Below are 20,589 nucleotides of genomic sequence, written 5' to 3'. Positions count from 1 at the left end.
ATTCATTTGAAGAATTAGAAAATGATAATGCTCTAATCTGAAAAAAGAGCAATCGTTGTGATTAACTGCATATTTATTCATTGTGGTGAAGTAAGTAGAATGTGTAGGGAGACACAATACAGGGGGGAATCATTCAAGTGAGCGTGAAGCTAATCATCACATTTCTTTCCCCCGGCATCAAACCGGGCGTCTACGGATCCAGCGTTCAGTGGTTCAGTGAATATCATCAACATCCTAACCGCTTTTCACTCTCTATAAAGCTGTGACTCAATGTTTGCGTTAGTGTTAGCAATAATCCTCTCGTGGCGAGCTGGAGCCTCACTATTTGAACAGTGCTGCTGCATATTGTTTGGTAAATGTATGAGGCGCCTCTGGGGCACATTTTAGGAAGTTGGCCGAACAGCAGCTTAAGTTACTTTTCACAGGACAAGTGTCATCCGCTCTGCAGGGACGGTGATCGGCTGCAATCTGCCGTCTCTCCTGGAATTTTCCAGGACCCTTAAGCGAGCCTAAAAGATTGTAGCTGACTCCTCTCACCCCGGACAAAAACTGAGTGTGCCCCTTCCATCTGGCAGGAGGCTGATGTCCTTCAGAATCAAGACCTCCCGTTTTTCACAGTTACAGTTTCATCCCGCCGGCAGTCGGGCTCATCAACAGAGCCGGGTCCCCCACTGACTGACTTTGACATCCTCTTCCACTGGGTACTCCCTTCACTCTCCACATGCACATACACTTGTCTCTTTTACATACACTCACATGTTCGCTGGTGCAACTTATTTTAACTTTTCATTCTTAACTTTTATTTTTAATTTAAAGGATTTCTTATCCTTTATTTTTAAATTGTTTATTGAGTGTGGCCTTGTTATCACACATACTTATTATTATTACTGTTGGAATGCTGCCTGAGAAGCAGGTATTTTTCTTTGAATCTTTAGCATTCCAAGTATTGTTCTTCGAATCTTTAGCGAGGCATTAGCCAGATGTTTACTCTGATAATATCACTAAGCGTTCCTTGTACTCCTACTACAATGAAATTCCAAAGGCCATGTTTACGCCTTTGCCTCCCGAGCTGTTTATGTGTGCGAGCGTTGTTTGAGGTTAAACAAGAACGTATACTGCATCAATTATTTTTTTAAATAATAATAATTTGGAGCTCTCTCTCTCTCTCTCTCTCTCTCTCTCACCTTATCTCTGTATTATAACGTCCCACTACTCCCCCCGCGTATTCTAGTGACTATAAACAGTAGGAACTCCACAACAAACACGTCCAGCAGCCAACAGCGGTTGAGATGCAGTGAACAGGAAAGCCACTTCTTGGTTTTCTAAGTGACTTCAGGGTCACGAGCTGAGGATAACAGGTTGACCCTTTGTCCGCTGCATCTCTCGAGCGATTATTTACGTGCCGGAGTTGTTTCTAGTGTTTGGTTTCTCCGTACCAGCTTGATGACCGGTTGAGAAATCACTTTGTCTGTTCAAGGACTCGGGGAAGGCTCCGAGGCATCGTGTGACTCAATCATTCATTCCAGTCAAACTTTATGGCTTTGCTTTAAAGCACCGAGGTGCGGCGATCGCTTGCAGCTGCAAACAGTTTGGTCCCTGATCGCTCAACCAATTAAACATATCCATTTCCTGAGTCAGTAGCAGCCGAACCAGAAGCTCGCCTAAAGGCTTGTGCACAAACGTTTTCTCCCAAGTCCTTCTGTACAGGTGAAACTCGAAAAATTTGAATATTGTGCAAGATTTCAGTAATTCAACTTAACCGTCTACCAGGACAATTTAGTGCACTTCATGCTTCCTTCAGCAGACAAGCTTTATGGAGATGCTGACTTCATTTTCCAGCAGGACTTGGCACCTGCCCCCACTGCCAAAAATGTTGCTTGTAATGAGTCTATATAGTATATTAGTTTCACCTTTTAAGTTGAATTATTGAAATAAATGCTTTTTTGCACGATATTCAAATTTTTTGAGTTTCATCTGTACATGTCAGTTTTAATCCAAAATGCAAAATAGGTCATTTGTGTGATGTAGATCTGCAAAAAAAAAAAAATTGTGGGGGGGGGGGGTCTTCCAAGTAATCTGCGAGCGCAAGCTGTCTTGTTCGTTTGGCCATGTCATCATGTGCTCTTTGGGTCTGCAGCTGCCTCTTTGTTGTAATGGAAAGGTATGACATTTTAAGTATCTAACATAGTCTAATGTGCTAATGTCAGACACACGCAAATCACATCGACCACAAGAATCAAAGACAAGTTATCGTGGTTGTGAAAATTGAAAACCATCAAAGCTAAATAGCCGCAGCTTATTTGTGTTTTACTGGAATAACATTGAAGCTTATGCATATATATATATTCCCTGAGGAGCATCCTTGTTACTTTTTTCATTCCTCCCTGTTTGTACTGTAAACTAAGCGACCCCGACCCGATGCCCTCTGTAGTCCTCCTCCAGCACTGCCTGCCTTTTACCCAACATCCCCTCCCTGCCCCACACCGCCACTCACCTGTCCAGTTTTACCCCCCCACCACCCCGAGCTCCTCCTCTCAGGGCAGATGAGCCACCAGTGGGTATAAAAGTATTCTGATGCAAAGAAACCTATCTTCTCTGCTCTGGAGAGTGTGGAAGACTCCGGACTGAGAGAGAGACAAAGAGGCGGAGTAGGAAAGTTGCAATTTAAAAAGACAATTGGATCGAGTTCTCAGACTTGCGTTGCCATGGGACTGGGGGTAAGTATTGAGCTTCGTCACATGTTTTGGACTAGTCCTGTAGGTTAAGGTTAAGATGGTTATGGCCTTTGTACTGTATGCTTTCTCTTCCTTTAGTTAATAGTCTTTCAAATTGGGGATATTTGTGTGAGCCATTCGCAACCCGTCTTAACAATGATAAACACGTTTTGCAGCATGTTTGAAAAGCAAGGTTGACATCGCTCTGCGCTGGTGCAGCATCAGAGGAAGCAGACTTCCCTCATGTGCTCGCTGTGGTTCAGAGGCTCACTTTCTCTCACTTTCTTCAATACAGAGAGGAAAAGATGAGTACAAGTTGGCGGCAACCTCAGACGGAGGGAGCAAGAAATCGAAGAAAGCTAAAGGGAAGAAGGATATAGAGGAACTGAAGAAAGAAGTTGACCTGGTGAGTACACAACCTATGGAAGCCCATTTCCGCCACAAAAAAGAAGGGTTAGAAAGTCGAAATTATGACTTAAAAAGTCAAAGTTATGAGATAAAATGTCGAAATTATGACTTAAGATATGCGCATGAGCATGCTCCTTTTTTGTTTGGTAGTAGTTTCCAAACCCTATTGCCGACGTTTTGTCGAAAGCGACCAGCGATGAATCCAGCGATCTGGTTTAATTGGAGACTTTTGTAGTGTCTGACGTGAAAGCATGTGTGGTTTTGCAGTTACTGGCCTCAGCGAGTCTCACAGAAACCTCGAGGCTTGCAGCAGTCCAGCTGCAGTCATGAGCACAGAGGAGACATACGTCACGTCCAGACTGACAGTCACTGATTCTGCAGATTCTCGTTGAGGAACTGGCCACACTGGTTCCATAAAGAGAGAACTTTCTTGAGGACATTTCAATCGTTACTAATCATGACAACTACTGAATTACCACCCGGACTGTATTTTATCTCCCAATAAGTTTGATTTATCTCAGACTCGGAAATACCGAAGATAATTTTGACTCCACTAAAAGCGGACCCTGGTACGTCAGACGTCCCTGTCCCTCCCTGTTGGTTATGAGGTGTGGACTGAGTGGCTGCAAGTGTCTGTAGAACGTTTACATTTCGGTAAAGTTGGCAAGATCAAATTCAAATTCAGACATCCCGGTTTATTAGGTCATCAGCCAGACGTTGTTAAAATACGACATCTCTCTGTGACCGTAGTGACGTCAACAGAGAGTTTGAGTTGGATTTTAAATCTATTCGATAACATCACTTTGTTGCCACATTTTTTCTAATGTCTAATTCACTCAATACATTTTTTTGCAACAGTAAACTTAACCTAACAAACAGACCATAATACATAAGTACAGCAGGTGAACATTTATTTGTGCAAATTTAAATACAAAATACGTACAGGAAAAGCTGCATTAAATGAGCATGGTTTATGTACATTTGAACAACACAAAAAAGCAGCATTAACACTGGATAGCAACACTAAAACTGAACTCCAGAAAAACAAGAGACCTAAGAAACCTAAACTTCTCAATGTGAATCTTAAAAATATAATTAACAAGCTTTGAACGGCACAAGCTGATCTCAGTTGGGTATTTAGCGAATGCTGCTGTCAGTTTATTGCTGCACTAAAGTAACTTTTTTCCCAACTATATAAACGTGATGGCTCAATCTCTTTCTCTCTTTCCATAGGATGATCACAAGTTAACCTTGGACGAACTCCACAGAAAGTATGGGACCGACCTATCCAGGGTGAGTGCGTGTCTGATGGTTTAATTGTCACAGAATGTGTGTGTGTGTGTGTGTGTGTGTGAGCCGCATGTGATGCAGATAAAGGCCAGCGGTAAGATCTCACGGTGAGAGCTGAGCTCAAAGCACAAACCCACATTTTAACGGGACAGTTCAAACAAATCCCTCGATCTCAGTGGTGTGTGTTCATGAGGATGGGTTTTATACAATGGACAATACTGACAAATCAAACCCTGCATGGCAGCAGAGCACCAGACATACATAACCCAGTAGAGCCCAAATGCTCCACTGGTGCTGATTATCCTCTGAAATCTGATCTGTTTGAGTTTGACCCGCAACAAAGACTTGATTCACCTAGGAACACCGTTTCTTATAGAGCGCCACCCCGGATGTTAGCATCGCTCCACTAAAACACAACGGCATTGTGGGTCGGGATTATTGCAGAAAATATGAGGCGAACACAAATGCACGACACTGACCGCAGGCCTCGAGAGAACTACACGCGGGTCACATCAAGCTAAAGGAGCACTGGTGTGCTGACGTGTTTGTGATGAGGAAAGAAAACCTTCAAATCTCTTAAGCGTGTGCTAATCACAGACCATGTCTATGGCGTCTGACCGAAAGCTGCCTTTTAGACAAGCAGCACCTTTTTTACACATGCACAAACGCACAAACGCTCAGTAATAGCAGAGTTACATCCTGATTGTTGAGTGACCCTACTTTCCATATCATGAGCTGTGAATGAGGCCTAGCTGCACATTCTGCTCTCTAATTACTCAGAAGTAAGCAAAGAGGAAGCAGTAATTGTAAGATTACTGAGATATTTCCTCCTGCGGATGTGGTCGCTGATGTTTGTTTGAACCTTTAATCCTCCACCAGGAACATACATCTCACAATCTCCTTAAGAGTGTTGAGCAAATAAAACAGTTGAAACAGGCCTCTGACTCGTCCATGTCACTGAGATGTAGAGCAGCAGAGCAAAGAACAGGACTCTCAGGTTTTGAGGCGCCAACGTTCCTCAGTCAACGCCGACACACCTCACACACACAAACTCAAGCCTTTTTTATGTCTCTTTTAAGGGTCTTTCCAACTCCAGAGCAAAAGAGATCCTGGCCAGAGACGGCCCAAACGCCCTCACGCCTCCCCCCACGACGCCTGAATGGGTCAAGTTCTGTAAACAGGTAAAGGCTCCTCTTCAGCCAGGAGGGCCAGACACCTGTTTTTCATACTCAAATGCCGGGATGTAAATTGACTGAGAAAGCTGTGTATGTAATCTTGAGGCTTGCGTGTTGTGTTGTGGTTGTTCTCCAGCTGTTTGGTGGCTTCTCCATGCTGCTGTGGATTGGCGCCCTCCTCTGCTTCCTGGCTTACGGTATCCAGGCGGCCTCAGAAGACGAACCGGCCAACGATAACGTGAGGGCTCTTTGCTTGAGATAAAAGATAAAGAGGTTAACGCGCACAAAGATCAACTGACCCGAGTCGTCTCTCCCCTCCTCAGTTGTACCTGGGCGTCGTGCTTTCTGCTGTCGTCATCATCACGGGCTGCTTCTCCTACTACCAAGAGGCCAAGAGCTCCAAGATCATGGACTCCTTCAAGAACCTGGTCCCACAGGTGAGTTCATGATTACTACATCAAAAATAGTCACAGCGTAATCATTTTATCCTGAAATTAACAATATAAAGATACATTTCCCCCCTGTGGTCTCGTAGCAAGCTCTGGTCCTTCGTGACGGCGAGAAGAAGAGCATCAACGCTGAGGAGGTGGTGATAGGGGATTTGGTGGAGGTGAAAGGTGGAGACCGGATCCCTGCGGATCTGCGGATTGTCTCTGCTAGTGGCTGCAAGGTCCGTACCTCAAAGGCTTTTGGAGCACTAAAGATATTAAATAGATCATAATCACGTCCCTCTCACTTCTCTGGTGTTTCATTCTTGCTTTACTTCTCTCTGCCTCAGGTGGACAACTCCTCTCTGACTGGTGAATCTGAGCCTCAGACTCGTACCCCTGACTTCTCCAACGACAACCCGCTGGAGACCAGGAACATCGCTTTCTTCTCCACCAACTGTGTTGAAGGTAGAGAAATAACAAAGACTTGACACAAAAGGGTCCATTGTGTACAGATTAAATTTGATTAAAAATGCAGCTTGTGGAGGGCTATTCATGGAGACGACCGGTTGCTCTCCCCAGGTACCGCCAGAGGAGTCGTCATCAACACCGGAGACCACACCGTCATGGGCCGCATCGCCACCCTGGCGTCCAGTCTGGATGGCGGCAAAACTCCCATCGCCAAGGAGATCGAGCACTTCATCCACATCATCACGGGCGTGGCCGTCTTCCTCGGTGTTTCCTTCTTCATCCTCTCGCTCATCCTCGGGTACGGCTGGCTGGAGGCCGTCATCTTCCTCATCGGCATCATCGTGGCCAACGTGCCAGAAGGTCTCCTGGCTACCGTCACCGTGAGTTATCCCCCCCCACTCCTCCCCCTTAGTGCAGAGTGTCATCGTCAGTAGATTCAAAGACTGAGACGCTTATTTTCTGTCTCCAGGTGTGTCTGACCCTGACCGCCAAGCGCATGGCCAAGAAGAACTGCCTGGTGAAGAACTTGGAAGCTGTGGAGACCCTGGGCTCCACCTCCACCATCTGCTCCGACAAGACCGGCACCCTGACCCAGAACAGGATGACCGTGGCCCACATGTGGTTCGACAACCAGATCCACGAGGCCGACACCACGGAGAACCAGAGCGGCGCCTCCTCCGACAGGAGCTCTGCCACCTGGAACGCTCTGGCCCGAATCGCCGGGCTGTGCAACCGCGCCGTGTTCCTGGCAGAGCAGTCCAACGTCCCCATTCTGAAGGTGAAGACAGTCCAAATATTTTACCAGTGGAGAAAGATACCTCTGGCTTTGGGTGTTTCACCACTTTTCGTACACAAGCACAAAGCAGAATCTTGGCAAGAAGCCTTTTGGAAAATAAAATGCTGGCAGACTGCAGCACAAATCTTTATTAAAACCAATCAACATAATTATACATCTTTGAGAAATATATATATATTGAATTATTCCTAATGACTTAGTGTTCTTTATCGTGAACATCCTTTTTTGGAATGAATCATTGCAGTTTAGGTTTTATCCACCTGTGTTAGGTGGGTGATGAGGACTGGATCCAAATGCCTGAAAACAAACACAAGAAAAACCCAGCCAGCAACCAGGAATAAATGTATCTAACTAAGTGAAGGCCCAAGTCATAATCACCACAGTACCTCTCAACGGACGCCTCCCGGGGTTCCCCCGGGTCTACCAGGGTTAGCCTCGTAAAAATCCAGGAGGAGCGGCGGGATCAGACGGCGGGAGGTCCAGGAGCGCTCTTCGGAACCATATCCCTCCCAGTCAACCAGGTCCTGTAAACCCCGTCCTCGGGGCCTGACATCCAGTATCCTGGAAACCGTATATGCAGGGTGATCATCGATGAGCCGGGGGGTGGTGGAGGGGGAACGGCCGGAGGGCTGAGGTCACTGGTGGAGACAGGCTTAAGGATTGAAACATGGAATGTGGGATGTATCTTCATAGAGTCCGGGAGGATTAGACGGACAGAAGAAGGGTTTATTTTTTTGGAAATTGTGAAATGCTCCACATAACGGGACGTCAGCTTACGTGACTCCGTTTGAAGTGGAAGGTCACGGGAAGAGAGCCACACCTTCTGCCCGACCTCGTAATCAGGGGCAGGGTCTGTTTTGGCGGAGCGAGTGAGTGCTGCCTCCACATTCCTCCAAAATTCCCGGATTCTCCGGAGATGCGCCGCTACGGAAGGAACTGCCACCTCCTTTTGGACTGGAAACAACGGGGAACCCGTACCAAGCCATGAATGGGGACATACCGGTAGCGGAGCGTGAGAGGAAGTTGTACGCATACTCAATCCAGGGCAGGAAGGAGCTCCAGGAGACAGGGTGACAAGCGTTCACGCATCGTAGTGCTGTCTCCAGATCCTGATTGGCCCGCTCTGTTTAGCCGTTTGTCTGGGGATAATAACCGGAGAAGAGACTGGCTGCTGTGCCCACTACCTTACAGAAAGTGCTCCACACACGGGAATCAAACTGAGGTCCGCGATCTGACACGATATCTATAGGAATCCCGTGGAGCTTAAACACATGGTTGGTCAGAAGATCAGCAGTTTCCAAGGCCGAGGGTAGTTTTGGGAGGGGAACATAATGCACAGCCTTGGAGAAACGAAAGTATGACGGTGTTACCTTCAGAACAGGGTAACCAGGTGATGAAATCCACAGCAACATGAGACCAATGACGGCTGGGGATGGGTAACGGAAGCAGCAGACCAGCAGGTGGCCAATGGGAAGCTTTGCTCCTGGCACAGATAGGGCAGGCGGCGACAAACTCACGAACATCCCCAGCCATTCCTGGCCACCAGAAGTTTAGATGAATGCCCCCACTGAAGGACCCGTGACCGGAGTAGGGGGACCACCGCCGGAATCTGGAACGTCCTTCTGGGCTTCCTTCACCACCTACTCAATCTCCCACAACGCTGCCCCCACCACACAAGTGGATGGAATAATGGGATCCTTATCCTGGGGGCTTCAGGGTGAGTAGTGCGTTTCCCATTTCGGCTTCCTGGACGACAGGACAAGGTGTAATTGAACCTGCTGAGGAACAGCGACCAGCGGCCTGATGGGGATTGAGCGAGCAGAGCGGAGGTAAGCAAGGTTCTTGTGATCAGTCCAAATAAGAAACACTTGCTTGCAGCCTTCGAGCTAGTGCCTCCACTCCTGAAGAGCCAGAATCACCGCCAGCAACTCGCGATTACCCACTTCATAATTTCTCTCGGCTGGGCTGAGTCGATGGGAAAAGAAGGCACAAGGATGCAGCTTCTGAGTGAGGGGATCTTTTTGAGACAGCACCGCTCCCACTCCAGTGTCCGGGGCGTCAACCTCCACCACAAACCGGAGGAAAGGATCTCGATGCTTCAGGATGGGGGACTAGAGAACTAACCTCACATGCTGGCAGTGCTCCTTGAGAGACTGGGAAAAGATGAGGATATCATCTATGTAGATAAAAATGGTTAAGCATATCCCGGAAGAGGTCGTTCATGAGCGTCTGGAAAACAGTGGGGGCATTTGTGAGTCCAAAGGGCATGACAAGATAATCAAACTGTCCTAGGGGTGTGTTGAATGCCGTTTTCCATTAATCTCCTTCTCGGATCCTGACTGAGGCGTTCCAGGGGTCTGGGCGTGGCATAACGGCTCGAAAGAGAGGTCGATGAGTGGCACCGGAGTCTTGTTCCTTATGGTGGTAAGATTTAAACCCCAGTAATCTATACAGGGGCGTAGAGAATCATCCTTCTTCTCGACAAAAAAGAAGCCCGCTCACAGGGGAGAGGAGAACGGACGGATCAAACCAGAAGCTAGACTCTCGTTGATATATGTGTCCATGGCCGCTCTATCCGGGCGAGACACGTTGAACAGCCTACTGGTGGGGAGAGGGGATCCCGTGAGGACATCGATGGCGCAGTCATAAAGGCGGTGGAGGGGTAGAGTGCGCGCTAACTAAGACCCGGGAGAGATCCAGGTACTTAGGGGGCACAGAGGAAAGATCTGGAGGTGACTGAGGAGGCGCAGACTGATGGGTTTCCCGGGTGGCGGACTTGAGACAGAGAGCTTGACACGAGACACTCCAGCTGGAAATGGATGACGTTTTCCAGTCGAGTAGGGGGTTGTGCTGCTGGAGCCAGGGTAAGCCAAGGGTAAGCCAAGGACAGCTGGCGATAGGGGGGAGGGTATCACATACAACTGTATTGTCTCACTATGGTTGCCGGAAATCGTGAGCGAGAGGGGAACAGTGTGATGAGTAACATTGGAGATTAGTCGACCATCCAGTCCGTTGACCGATTTGGCGACCAAGAGCTCGAGAGGGATGTTAGTTTGTTCTCGTCAATGAAATTATCATCTGCACCCGAATCAATAAGCACGTGCAGGGCTTAGGACTGGGTGTTGCCCCTAAGCGTGGCCGGAAGGGACAGCCAGGAGGTGGTGCTCACCAGAGTGCCCTCCGTCACTGATGAGCTACATCTTTTGGCGGAGCCCGGCAGGTGGCAGCGTATTGGCCCGCGAGTCCATAGTACAGGAAGAGTCTTAGTTGCATCCGTCGCTGGTGGGGGAGAGACGAGCATGATCCAGCTGCATGGGTTCTTCTGAGGGAAGTGGGGGGGGGGGGGGCAGAGGGTCTGACAGGACTCCAAGATGGGGGGGCAGGGACGCTAAACCTGGGACCTGCGGATGGAACTGGGCTACGGGTCCAGTTGGCTCATTCTCTCCTCTGTTCCCGGAGACGATTGTCAATCCTTATCGCTAGATTTTATGTGATCAATTGTTCAAAAGAGGTAGAGTCCTTTTGAGAGGCCAGTTCACCCTTTAATTCCTGGCCAACAAGGTCATTAATGCTGGCTCATTCCATCCACATTCTGCAGCCAAAATCCGGAATTCAATGTAAAGTCGGCTACTGATGCGGACCCTTACCTTAACAAAAATTACCGGTTCATGGCCTCTTGCCCTTTAACAGGGTAATCAAAAACCTTAGGAAGCTCGGCTGAAAAAATAGGGAAAGAACTCAATACTACCGAACCCAGGGTTTCTTGGGAGATCTTGAGGGTAAGGGGGCAGGGTATTGTGTCTGCCGATCACAATCCCTTGTGAACTGAGACCTTCCTGGAGGGCGTCTGGTTTTCCTGGATCTATATTTCTTGGTTGGATGATTCTGTTAGGTGGGTGATGAGGACTGGATCCAAATGCGAACTGGAGACACGGTTGGGCTGCTGCCTGCTTGGGTGGCAGGCTGGGCAGGGTAAGGTATCGAGCATAGGCTGCGCGGAAATGGCTGATACACGAAGTTCAGGGACTGGAAGCAATCATCCGACGTGGAGGCCCAGGGAAGAGCAGGCTTTAACTGTTTGCTGATTGTTGATCAGCCGCAGGTGCGACTGGTGAGAGCGCTCCTCTCAGCCGTCCCGCCCAGCCTGAAAACAAACACAAGAAAAACCCAGCCAGCAACCAGGAACAAATGTATCTAACTAAGTGAAGGCCCAAGTCACAATCACCACAACCTGCTCTGTCCTTGTGCACATCACAAACAACGTCTTGTGATGTTGTGCAATCTAATTCTTTGTCCTTTGCTTGAATCCACAGAGAGACGTGGCCGGTGACGCCTCAGAAGCCGCCCTGCTCAAGTGTATCGAGCTCTGCTGTGGACCCGTCGGCAACATGAGAGACAAATACGAAAAGATTGCAGAGATCCCCTTCAACTCCACTAACAAATATCAGGTAAACAACCCCGCAGTTTCCCACAGCCTCCACGTGTCTTCAACCTGTCTCTGCAGGTGAAGTCCTGGGAGGTATTGCAACATATTTCTCACCCGCTGAGCAGCAACTGATCATGGAAATTATGAGGAGGTGAAGCATAAAATATGCAATACGGCAGCTGTAATTAAACTGAAAGAAAAAGCCTGACAGACTATTGCAGACTTTTTTCTTAGAGATATCTACTTACTGGGTTGTACTCTGTTTTCGGCCTGAACCGACTGAAAGTCGGGCGAAGCCCTGTTGTCTTTTGAAGAATTATTATTTTTCTTCTTTCGCTACTTCAATTGCACTTTTGAGGCCTTTATAATATTCAAAAACTCTTGAATTTTTGCATACACACCTGAAGTGCGAAACATTTCTTGGGGTCGTGCATTTAGGGACAAAAACATTTATCTCTAGCGCCCCCTAGAAGTGCTCCCTTTGGGGAGATTTTAGCCCAGTTTCACGGATTTGACTTAAAGTAATTAAAATATGATATTAAAATATTGTTGATATCCCATTGGGTTTTGAAGTTATGGACCAATGAAGTTGTAGTGGGTGTGGCCTAATAGTTTTTTCCACCCCCTGGAAGTTTTCAACGAAGCAGCGCAGCCACCCTGTTTGACCTACAAGTATGGTGATTTTTGAATAAATGTATTACAGGGAGACTTAAAAAAAAGTATCTTGGTACCATGGTCTAAAACAAACAGGAAGTCAGTTATAATTTTTTTGGTGAGAATATTCCCTGCACTTTCAAGGTACTATGCCTTGACGAAGCAACATTTACTAAACTTGGAAAATACATTTACAGTTAAAGATGTAGTTACCTCCTGATTTCAATGCTTCCTAATGGCATTTTGGCTTGGTCAAATGTCCACATCCTCACTGGAAAGTAATGATCCACTTGATAAAAGCACAGCCATCTTAAGGAAGACAGCCACGTGGTCATACAGTGTGTGTAGTTCAAAACGTATTATTTCTTGATGGAACAAAAGATACGTGATAAGCTGCTGTCCTTTGCCTTGACTGAACGGAGGTGATCCTACATGTTCAATTAACTTTTTGCAGGTCTTCTGCAGCAAGGTAAGTAGCCTAGAGGTGACGTATTCTGTTTATGAAACCACAGACGTGGGTTTGAATACCAGCCCCAACAATTATTTATTTTGTGTCTTTTTTTATCTTTCGGAATGCGTGTCCGGCTGACCGCTGCCCCCCCCCCCCGACTTTATCAGATTCAAAAAGTTGTTAAATTTGGCATGCATATCAGAACTGGTGAAAATGTGATCATTTTGGGGTCTCGCATTTGGTTACAAAGAATTGTTTCCATAGCGCCCCCTAGAAATTTGAAAAGTACCACACTAGGCCAGTTTTTTCCCCCGATGCCCGATTGATTTAGGGTTAGGATTAGGGGTTGACTTAATCTGGCAAGACTCATAACCAGTTTTGCCACAGTTGGTTAGAGACAGTAAGTAATCGGATTACCCGGCGGCAAGACGGATGTATGTCCGATGGTTCGTGTGTGCGCATATGCACATATGCACACGCGCCCCACTGTTATAATGGTAGGGTAAACACTGGCTTGATAGCACTTTGTCACCACCAGCACAGAGTGTACAACAAACCTTGATATTTCCATCTTTAGCTGACGAATACTCAAAATAGTGATTGTATTTCCAAGTAGAAAATGCGCATCTCTCTCCATTGTTGTTTGTGTCGCTAGATCTAGGTATGTACACGTGACCCTCATGCTGAAAACGTGACTTTATTGTCGCATCTACGTGGCTTCACTCCCAGAGACGCAAGAAATCAAATATGTATTTTACTATTAATGACAAAAAAGTAACGCACAATGACTTGGACAAGTAACTTTAATCTGATTACTGGTTTGGACATACTAACACGTTAGATTACTCGTTACTGAAAAAGGTGGTCAGATTAGAGTATTACTAAGTACTGGCATTACTGCTCATAACTTTCTAATGACTTGGCCTGCCCTCACCAATACTCACTCTACTCCACATCATCAAATTCATTCCAATTTACACTTGTTTGATGAGACTCTGGGCCTGAAGAGAGTAAAGTGGAATCAAAGTCATAGCGCCACCTACTTGTAAGGAAGTCTAATTTTCTAGTATCCAGTAAACAACGAAGGTGGCATTTGGAGAGGCTTTAATTTCTAAAATGGTACATTAGAATGTCCTGGATATCCCCGAGTGACACCCTGGAGATGTGTACTGTCAACCTGAAGTGACATGATCATGTAACTATTGATTGTTTTCTTTTCAATCTAATTTAAAATTGACCAGAAGTTGGCTGGTTTAGTAATATTATATTATTATATATCTAATATATACGTCTTATTATATATCTAATATATAATAATAATATATATATATATATATATATATATATATATATATATATATATATATATATATATATATATATAATATTACTAAAAGTTTAGTAATATTAGACTATTTAGAATATTTAGACAATTTGCGTCACTCCACACGGTTAATGACAACTAAATCTCAACGTCTTGGCTGCGTTTCTAGCCGTCCGGGAGGTGCCCCGACATGCGCAGCTTTAATAATATAAGTGTTTTATGTGTTGGTTTTATTGCTGTATCTGTGTTCATGTGCTAAATGTGCTGGTTTTACTGTAAAGTGTTTTTGAGTATCCTACAATCCTACAAAAGTAAAGCACTGTATAAATAAAATGTATTATTTACCATTACCATTACTTTGCCTTAAAGTGAGCAAAGGGAATTTATGTTCCTCTGGAAGTTCACCCTAAAGACATGGCCTAATTCAAAACCTGTATTCACAATGCGAGAATATGTTTTACAACCATATGCACAAATCTCTCTAACCTGTGTCTAATTCTAAAGGGGGGAAATGTTGGTATACGCCCTCTAGTGGTTGGGTTCATGTCTCCCATCTACCAGTTTTAGAGAAATGGGCTCCAGCGTGATTTGGGGTTTAAAATCCTTCCTCTTGTCCCACAGCTCTCCGTCCACAAGAACGCGACTCCGGGAGAGACCAAGCAGCTGCTGGTGATGAAAGGCGCCCCAGAGAGGATCCTGGACCGCTGCTCCACCATCATGCTGCAGGGCAAAGAGCAGCCTCTGGACGACGAGCTGAAAGACGCCTTCCAGAACGCCTACGTGGAGCTGGGAGGACTTGGAGAGAGAGTGCTGGGTACGACGCCGCAACATCCTCCCATCTTCACGATGGAATAAAATAGAACAAAAAGTGACACGTGAAGCATTTTCTTCTCTTCTCGCTCAGGTTTCTGCCACTTCAACCTGCCCGACGACCAGTTCCCAGAGAACTTTGCTTACGACACGGAGGAGGTGAACTTCCCCACTGAGAACCTTTGCTTCATCGGCCTCATGTCCATGATCGACCCCCCTCGTGCTGCTGTGCCCGACGCCGTCGGCAAATGCAGGAGCGCCGGAATCAAGGCGAGTCTTTTCATTTGTGCAGCACGTGTCACTTCAAGGCCAAAAACATCCTGTGCTGATACTCGTCTTCTCCTTCAGGTTATCATGGTGACAGGGGACCACCCAATCACAGCCAAGGCTATCGCTAAGGGCGTGGGCATCATCTCTGAAGGCAACGAGACGGTTGAAGACATCGCCGCCCGCCTGAATGTACCGGTGTCAGAGGTCAACCCCAGGTTAGTCTTTGTTCTGAGTTGTGTGAGTCTCATAGCGAGCCGATTTTCTTCATCCTCCCTAAACGCGTACATGAAAAAAAGAGACCAAACATGCTCAGGCTGTTTGTGAAGGAGAAAAAGGAATCCTCTCAGAACAACGTTTATTAAAATATGAAAGCCATTACTGAAACAGTCTGAAGGTCTGAACTTAAAGAGCTTTTTGCTGATGGTGCAATAATTTGATCACAAGAAGTCTTGCTTCATGATGTTCCTGTAGCCCATTCTCAGCTTCCCTCACAGATCCAGGATGTGGGCTTACAAGTGTCGTCCTAATGCCGCTGTGATCTACTCCCCAGGGGTGCCAAGGCCTGTGTCGTCCACGGTGGTGAGCTGAAGGAAATGACTCCCGAGCTGCTGGACGACGTTCTCAAGTACCACACTGAAATCGTCTTCGCCAGAACCTCCCCGCAGCAGAAACTGATCATTGTGGAGGGCTGCCAGAGACAGGTGAGCGCCACAGACTTTAAGAAGCCAACACGTCGGTGATGTCTGTTTTTCCTACATCGTTGTTGTCAAACCTCACGGCGCCTCTCCTCCGTCTCCGCAGGGAGCCATCGTGGCCGTGACGGGCGACGGCGTGAACGACTCTCCCGCTCTGAAGAAGGCCGACATCGGCGTCGCTATGGGCATCGCTGGATCTGACGTCTCCAAGCAGGCCGCCGACATGATCCTGCTGGACGACAACTTTGCCTCCATCGTGACCGGGGTGGAAGAAGGTAACCGATTGGCAAAGGAGATTACTTTGTTTGCCCAAGAAATGGTGATGTTCCCACTGGATTCCCATCATCCCTTTTTGGCTTAAAATGGGGGGTTAAAATGTTCCTGTTCTCATCAGGACGTCTGATCTTTGACAACTTGAAGAAGTCCATCGCCTACACGCTGACCAGTAACATCCCCGAGATTTCCCCCTTCCTCCTCTTCATCATCGCCAACATCCCCCTGCCCCTGGGAACCGTCACCATCCTCTGCATTGACCTGGGAACTGACATGGTGACGCAATAACACACCTTTTCTTTTATCTTTGCACGACAAACCGAACAAAAATACTTAACAGACCTGTTTTCTATTTACTCGTCGACTCCCAGGTCCCCGCCATCTCCCTGGCTTATGAAGAAGCCGAGAGTGACATCATGAAGAGGCAGCCCAGAAACCCCAAAACAGACAAGCTGGTGAACGAGAGGCTCATCAGCATCGCCTACGGACAGATCGGTAAGCGTGAATGAGTGCTGTTGTGTGGTGAATCATTGGTTAACGTTGCACCTGAAACAGATCCATCAAAGTGCTTCTTCTCTTTTAGGAATGATGCAGGCTGCAGCCGGCTTCTTCACGTACTTTGTGATCTTGGCTGAAAACGGTTTCCTCCCCCTTGACCTGCTGGGGATCAGGGTGCTGTGGGACGACAAAATGGTCAACGACCTGGAGGACAGCTACGGGCAGCAGTGGGTGAGTCCCCGCCGTGTTTGTCACTCCCATCCGATGTGAGGACAGAGGGGGACTCGTTCTAATCTCTGTCTCTGTCTCCATCCTGCAGACGTACGAGCGTAGAAAGATCATTGAGTACACATGTCACACGGCTTTCTTTGCAAGTATCGTGATCGTCCAATGGGCCGATCTGATCATCTGTAAGACCAGGAGGAACTCCATCATGCAACAGGGAATGAAGTACGTACACGTGCACCCATCTACCGCTGCATGGTATTAAACATGATGTACTTTGTACTATGTGAAACTAAAACTTTAACCATTTTAGGCAATCGAATGTCCCCAAAACCTCATTTAGACTCTGTCCCTGCAGTCTAAATGTAGTGAGTTCTTTAGACGTTTCCTTGTGATGAGAATAACAAAGCACTAAATGATCTGAGAGTCATTTCTTTGATTGTATTTCTTATTATTGAATGGCTTAATAGCCTCATGAGACTGTATAGAACCTTCTAGGTCCAACAGTGTGGACTCTTTGCTCCCACAGGAACCGTATCCTCATCTTTGGACTGTTTGAGGAGACAGCTCTGGCTGCTTTCCTGTCATATTGTCCAGGCATGGACGTTGCCCTCAAAATGTACCCTCTTAAGTGAGTAAAACATGCACTCAGACAATCACAAATGCAATATGTGATATTTACCCATCGCGGTTCTGTTTTATATTTCCATGTAAATTGTTTATTTTAATGCATGCAGTATATATTTGTAATTAACACTTTAATAATCCTTTTTAACTCCTTAATCCACTAAATTCTTTTTTCTGTTCACTCACCAAACGTCCGAGAAGCTCCTTGACGATCAGACGGTGCTTTGACATAATTTTCCCTGTATTCCCAGATGAAGACACGCTTTTTCATCTGTTTTATGTTCTTTTAAAAAGTGTGGATTACGTAGCTGTTTGAATAACCGTGTCCTCTCCTCCATTCTATTCTCCCAATCTTTGTATACCTGTCTCCATTTGTTTTGTCATCTGCGGTTTGTTTTTACTTCTTAATTTTCATCCTGATATGGAAATGAATTGCCAAGAATAGTCCAAGATGTACAGTATTTACAGCAAATATTAAATCAATTAAACATCACATCTGTGTCCCACCTTAGGCCATGTTGGTGGTTCTGTGCCTTCCCCTACTCCCTCCTCATCTTCCTGTACGATGAAGTCAGAAAATACATCCTCAGACGCAACCCAGGGGGTAAGACCTTTACATAATGTGCTGAAAACGCGTTTGAAACAGCTATTTTACCATAAGACGATATTTTCAGTGTTCAGTGTAATTGTATTATTTCAAATTGACCAAGATACCAATGTGAAACACAAAAACACCGACCACCAGACTTCATCGGAGAGTGAACATGATGAAACGATTCCTCTCCTCCCCCCGAGGGGGACGTGTTCCGTGAGGTCCGTCAGTCTGACGTGCAGTAGTTCAGAGAGCGGTTTTAACAGCACGGCTTTGTGAGGATGCCCCCGCGCCAATTCCAGTGCACGTGTCCGTTATTCCTGGCTTCACACAGACCAGTGAACTGTGGCAGATGGCGAGACCCAGTGGGAATCCCCCCCCCCTCAACCCTGCCAGAGTCCATGCCCCGCTCCACCCACACAGCTGAGCAGGACCTGCGTGCAGGGCTGACTGATGCAGCTGTGGCTCTGCTGAGCCCCACAGCACAGATCAGTGGACGTCCCAGTGAATAATGTGCCACAGACCAACACACATAGTTTGCATGCTGAGGATTCATATTAGGGTTCCACAAACTGTCTAGAAAGAGACCTTTGCACCATGTACGCCGCCCTAAGCTAGCGCTCCTCCAGATTACTTTTGAAACCCGACTTGTGCGTAACACAAACTGCAGTTCCTTCCGTAGTTTGACAGAGTCATATTTAGTCACATGTGAGGCCTTAAGGACAACGTCGTCATCATGAGCAGCCCCCCGTGTCCCGCTCTCTCTCCCTGATCAGTCACTGTCAGTCAACTCGAGGTGTGATGTCACCTGATGCCCTCCCCCCCCTTTTTAATTTGACTGTGAAAGACAGCCAGGTGAAAGTGTGAGGTCCCTAACTCTGTCTCTTTTGGTTTTTATAGGTTGGGTGGAGATGGAAACATACTACTGAGGCAACACACAGTCAGTGTTCCATCGTTGTTTTACTGCCATGTTACATATTGGTCTGATGTGTCGCCTAAAACACAAAGCATGGATGAAATAAGAATATTTTGATGTATATGTCATTCACAATAAAACATTTCCTTACTATTGTACATTGATGCTAGTTGGGAATCTGATGTGTTTTCTTTTGCTGCGTCTCCGACCGGTGGAGGCTAAAAACCTCTTTTCAGAGATCAGACGCATGATGTTGCTTCAAGGTTCAGTAGATACCGCACGTACCAGTGAGCAGAAGTCTGTGTGTTGGTGGATATGTCATATGTGGACTTTTCACCTGTTTATACACCAACATTATGAGGACCTATATAGTATATGCGGCGCCAGGGCTCTCAAGTGCCAGGACGTCACTCATTTCGGTCTTTAGTCACGCATTCCCGGCATGCATCGTATTTCTCACGCTGATAAAAACCTCTAGGCTATTTAATGTACTGCAGCGCACAAACATGACCTGGCCACGCTCCCCACTAGAGCTCCGGGCATCAGCCTTCTACAAAGAGTAAGTTGTCTCCTGTTTTTATGTTACAACAAATTCACAATTGTTTGATACAAGCAATGAAAACTTGACTGCAGTTAGAGAATATTTCCCAGATAATTAGCATGTGTTTGAGAGTTTGAAGCCATCACCCGAATCCGGCAGCAGTATGGCCCACTCACCAGCTATTTCAAATCTTTGAGTAAGTCACACATTATATTCGCTCTAGTTCGAGATAGTTGTGGGAGACATCCAGTACTAACAACCTGTATTTTTGCGGACAAGAACCAAGGTTCAGGAGGCTGGTGGAGGCGTTTCCAAATCCCCTGACAGAAGTCTACCTCCTATTTCTTTAGGGCACTTTCCCTGGGTTCACCAAACTCAACCTCCTTCTCCAGGAGTCCTCCATTTTCCAGCTCCATGAAGGGGTAAATGAGACGGTTGGGCTTTTTTGATGTCTGAATGTTTTAAGTGCAACACACCTGTGAAATATAAGTTATGCTACTTTATCCAGAAAGACAATTAAATTATCCATAGCTAGCTAATTTCAAAACAAGTGACTATTGATTCTGTGCATGACATGTGTTCCTTGATACATTACTTGTGCAGAGAGATATAATAACGTAAGTATCTAAAGTCGTCTCACAGTCATTGAACTGAGTAGCAATAGCATTCTATAATGCATTTGAATCTTTTTTCACATTGCATTTTGCAGATGATGAAATTCATCAGGAAGATGTGTTCGAGGTTCATGGCACCAGCGGCACTTGGAGGAGACGTCCTGGACATCCCCTACAAAGACCCACAACGCCAACTGCCAGGTAATGCTTTGAAGTACCGTGTATGCTTATTAACAACAAGTACACTATGTCTATGGATTGATGGGTCTTTTTGGAAATGAATACAGAATTGTAAAAAGTATGTAAGAAAAAGTAAAAGAACTCAATTAATTTGTGTGCAATATTTCCATCCAATACATATGTGTAGACATAACTGACGGTAAATAAATGG

At 46.3% G+C, this 20,589-nt stretch overlaps 1 protein-coding gene across 1 annotated transcript; it reads left to right on the top strand.

Moving 5' to 3' along the window:
• Positions 1 to 2,626: 2,626 nt before the first annotated feature.
• On the top strand, positions 2,627 to 19,212 carry LOC119219846 (sodium/potassium-transporting ATPase subunit alpha-1-like). Its single transcript, XM_062561512.1, has 23 exons — positions 2,627 to 2,717; positions 3,010 to 3,120; positions 4,356 to 4,415; positions 5,492 to 5,593; positions 5,724 to 5,825; positions 5,911 to 6,024; positions 6,123 to 6,257; positions 6,366 to 6,483; positions 6,598 to 6,866; positions 6,956 to 7,264; positions 11,596 to 11,730; positions 14,759 to 14,951; positions 15,042 to 15,217; positions 15,296 to 15,432; positions 15,768 to 15,918; positions 16,019 to 16,187; positions 16,307 to 16,461; positions 16,557 to 16,680; positions 16,769 to 16,914; positions 17,003 to 17,133; positions 17,438 to 17,539; positions 18,048 to 18,139; positions 19,028 to 19,212. Exons 1-23 carry the CDS (start codon positions 2,706 to 2,708, stop codon positions 19,054 to 19,056), a joined length of 3,072 nt encoding a protein of 1,023 aa, XP_062417496.1. The 5' UTR covers positions 2,627 to 2,705; the 3' UTR covers positions 19,057 to 19,212.
• The last annotated feature ends 1,377 nt before the right edge of the window (positions 19,213 to 20,589 follow it).

Source organism: Pungitius pungitius, chromosome 3 (genome assembly GCF_949316345.1).
Source record: "Pungitius pungitius chromosome 3, fPunPun2.1, whole genome shotgun sequence".
Taxonomy (NCBI): Eukaryota; Metazoa; Chordata; class Actinopteri; order Perciformes; family Gasterosteidae; genus Pungitius; species Pungitius pungitius.
The sequence above is the reverse complement of the archived record's forward strand: the minus strand, read 5'-3'. Positions and strand labels throughout refer to the sequence as shown.

Excerpts from the sequence above, each read along its gene's own strand:
- LOC119219846 (XM_062561512.1), top strand. Across the intron at positions 6,484-6,597 it reads CTCCACCAACTGTGTTGAAG|GTACCGCCAGAGGAGTCGTC; the intron begins GTAGAGAAATAA and ends TGCTCTCCCCAG. Across the intron at positions 16,462-16,556 it reads TTGACCTGGGAACTGACATG|GTCCCCGCCATCTCCCTGGC; the intron begins GTGACGCAATAA and ends GTCGACTCCCAG.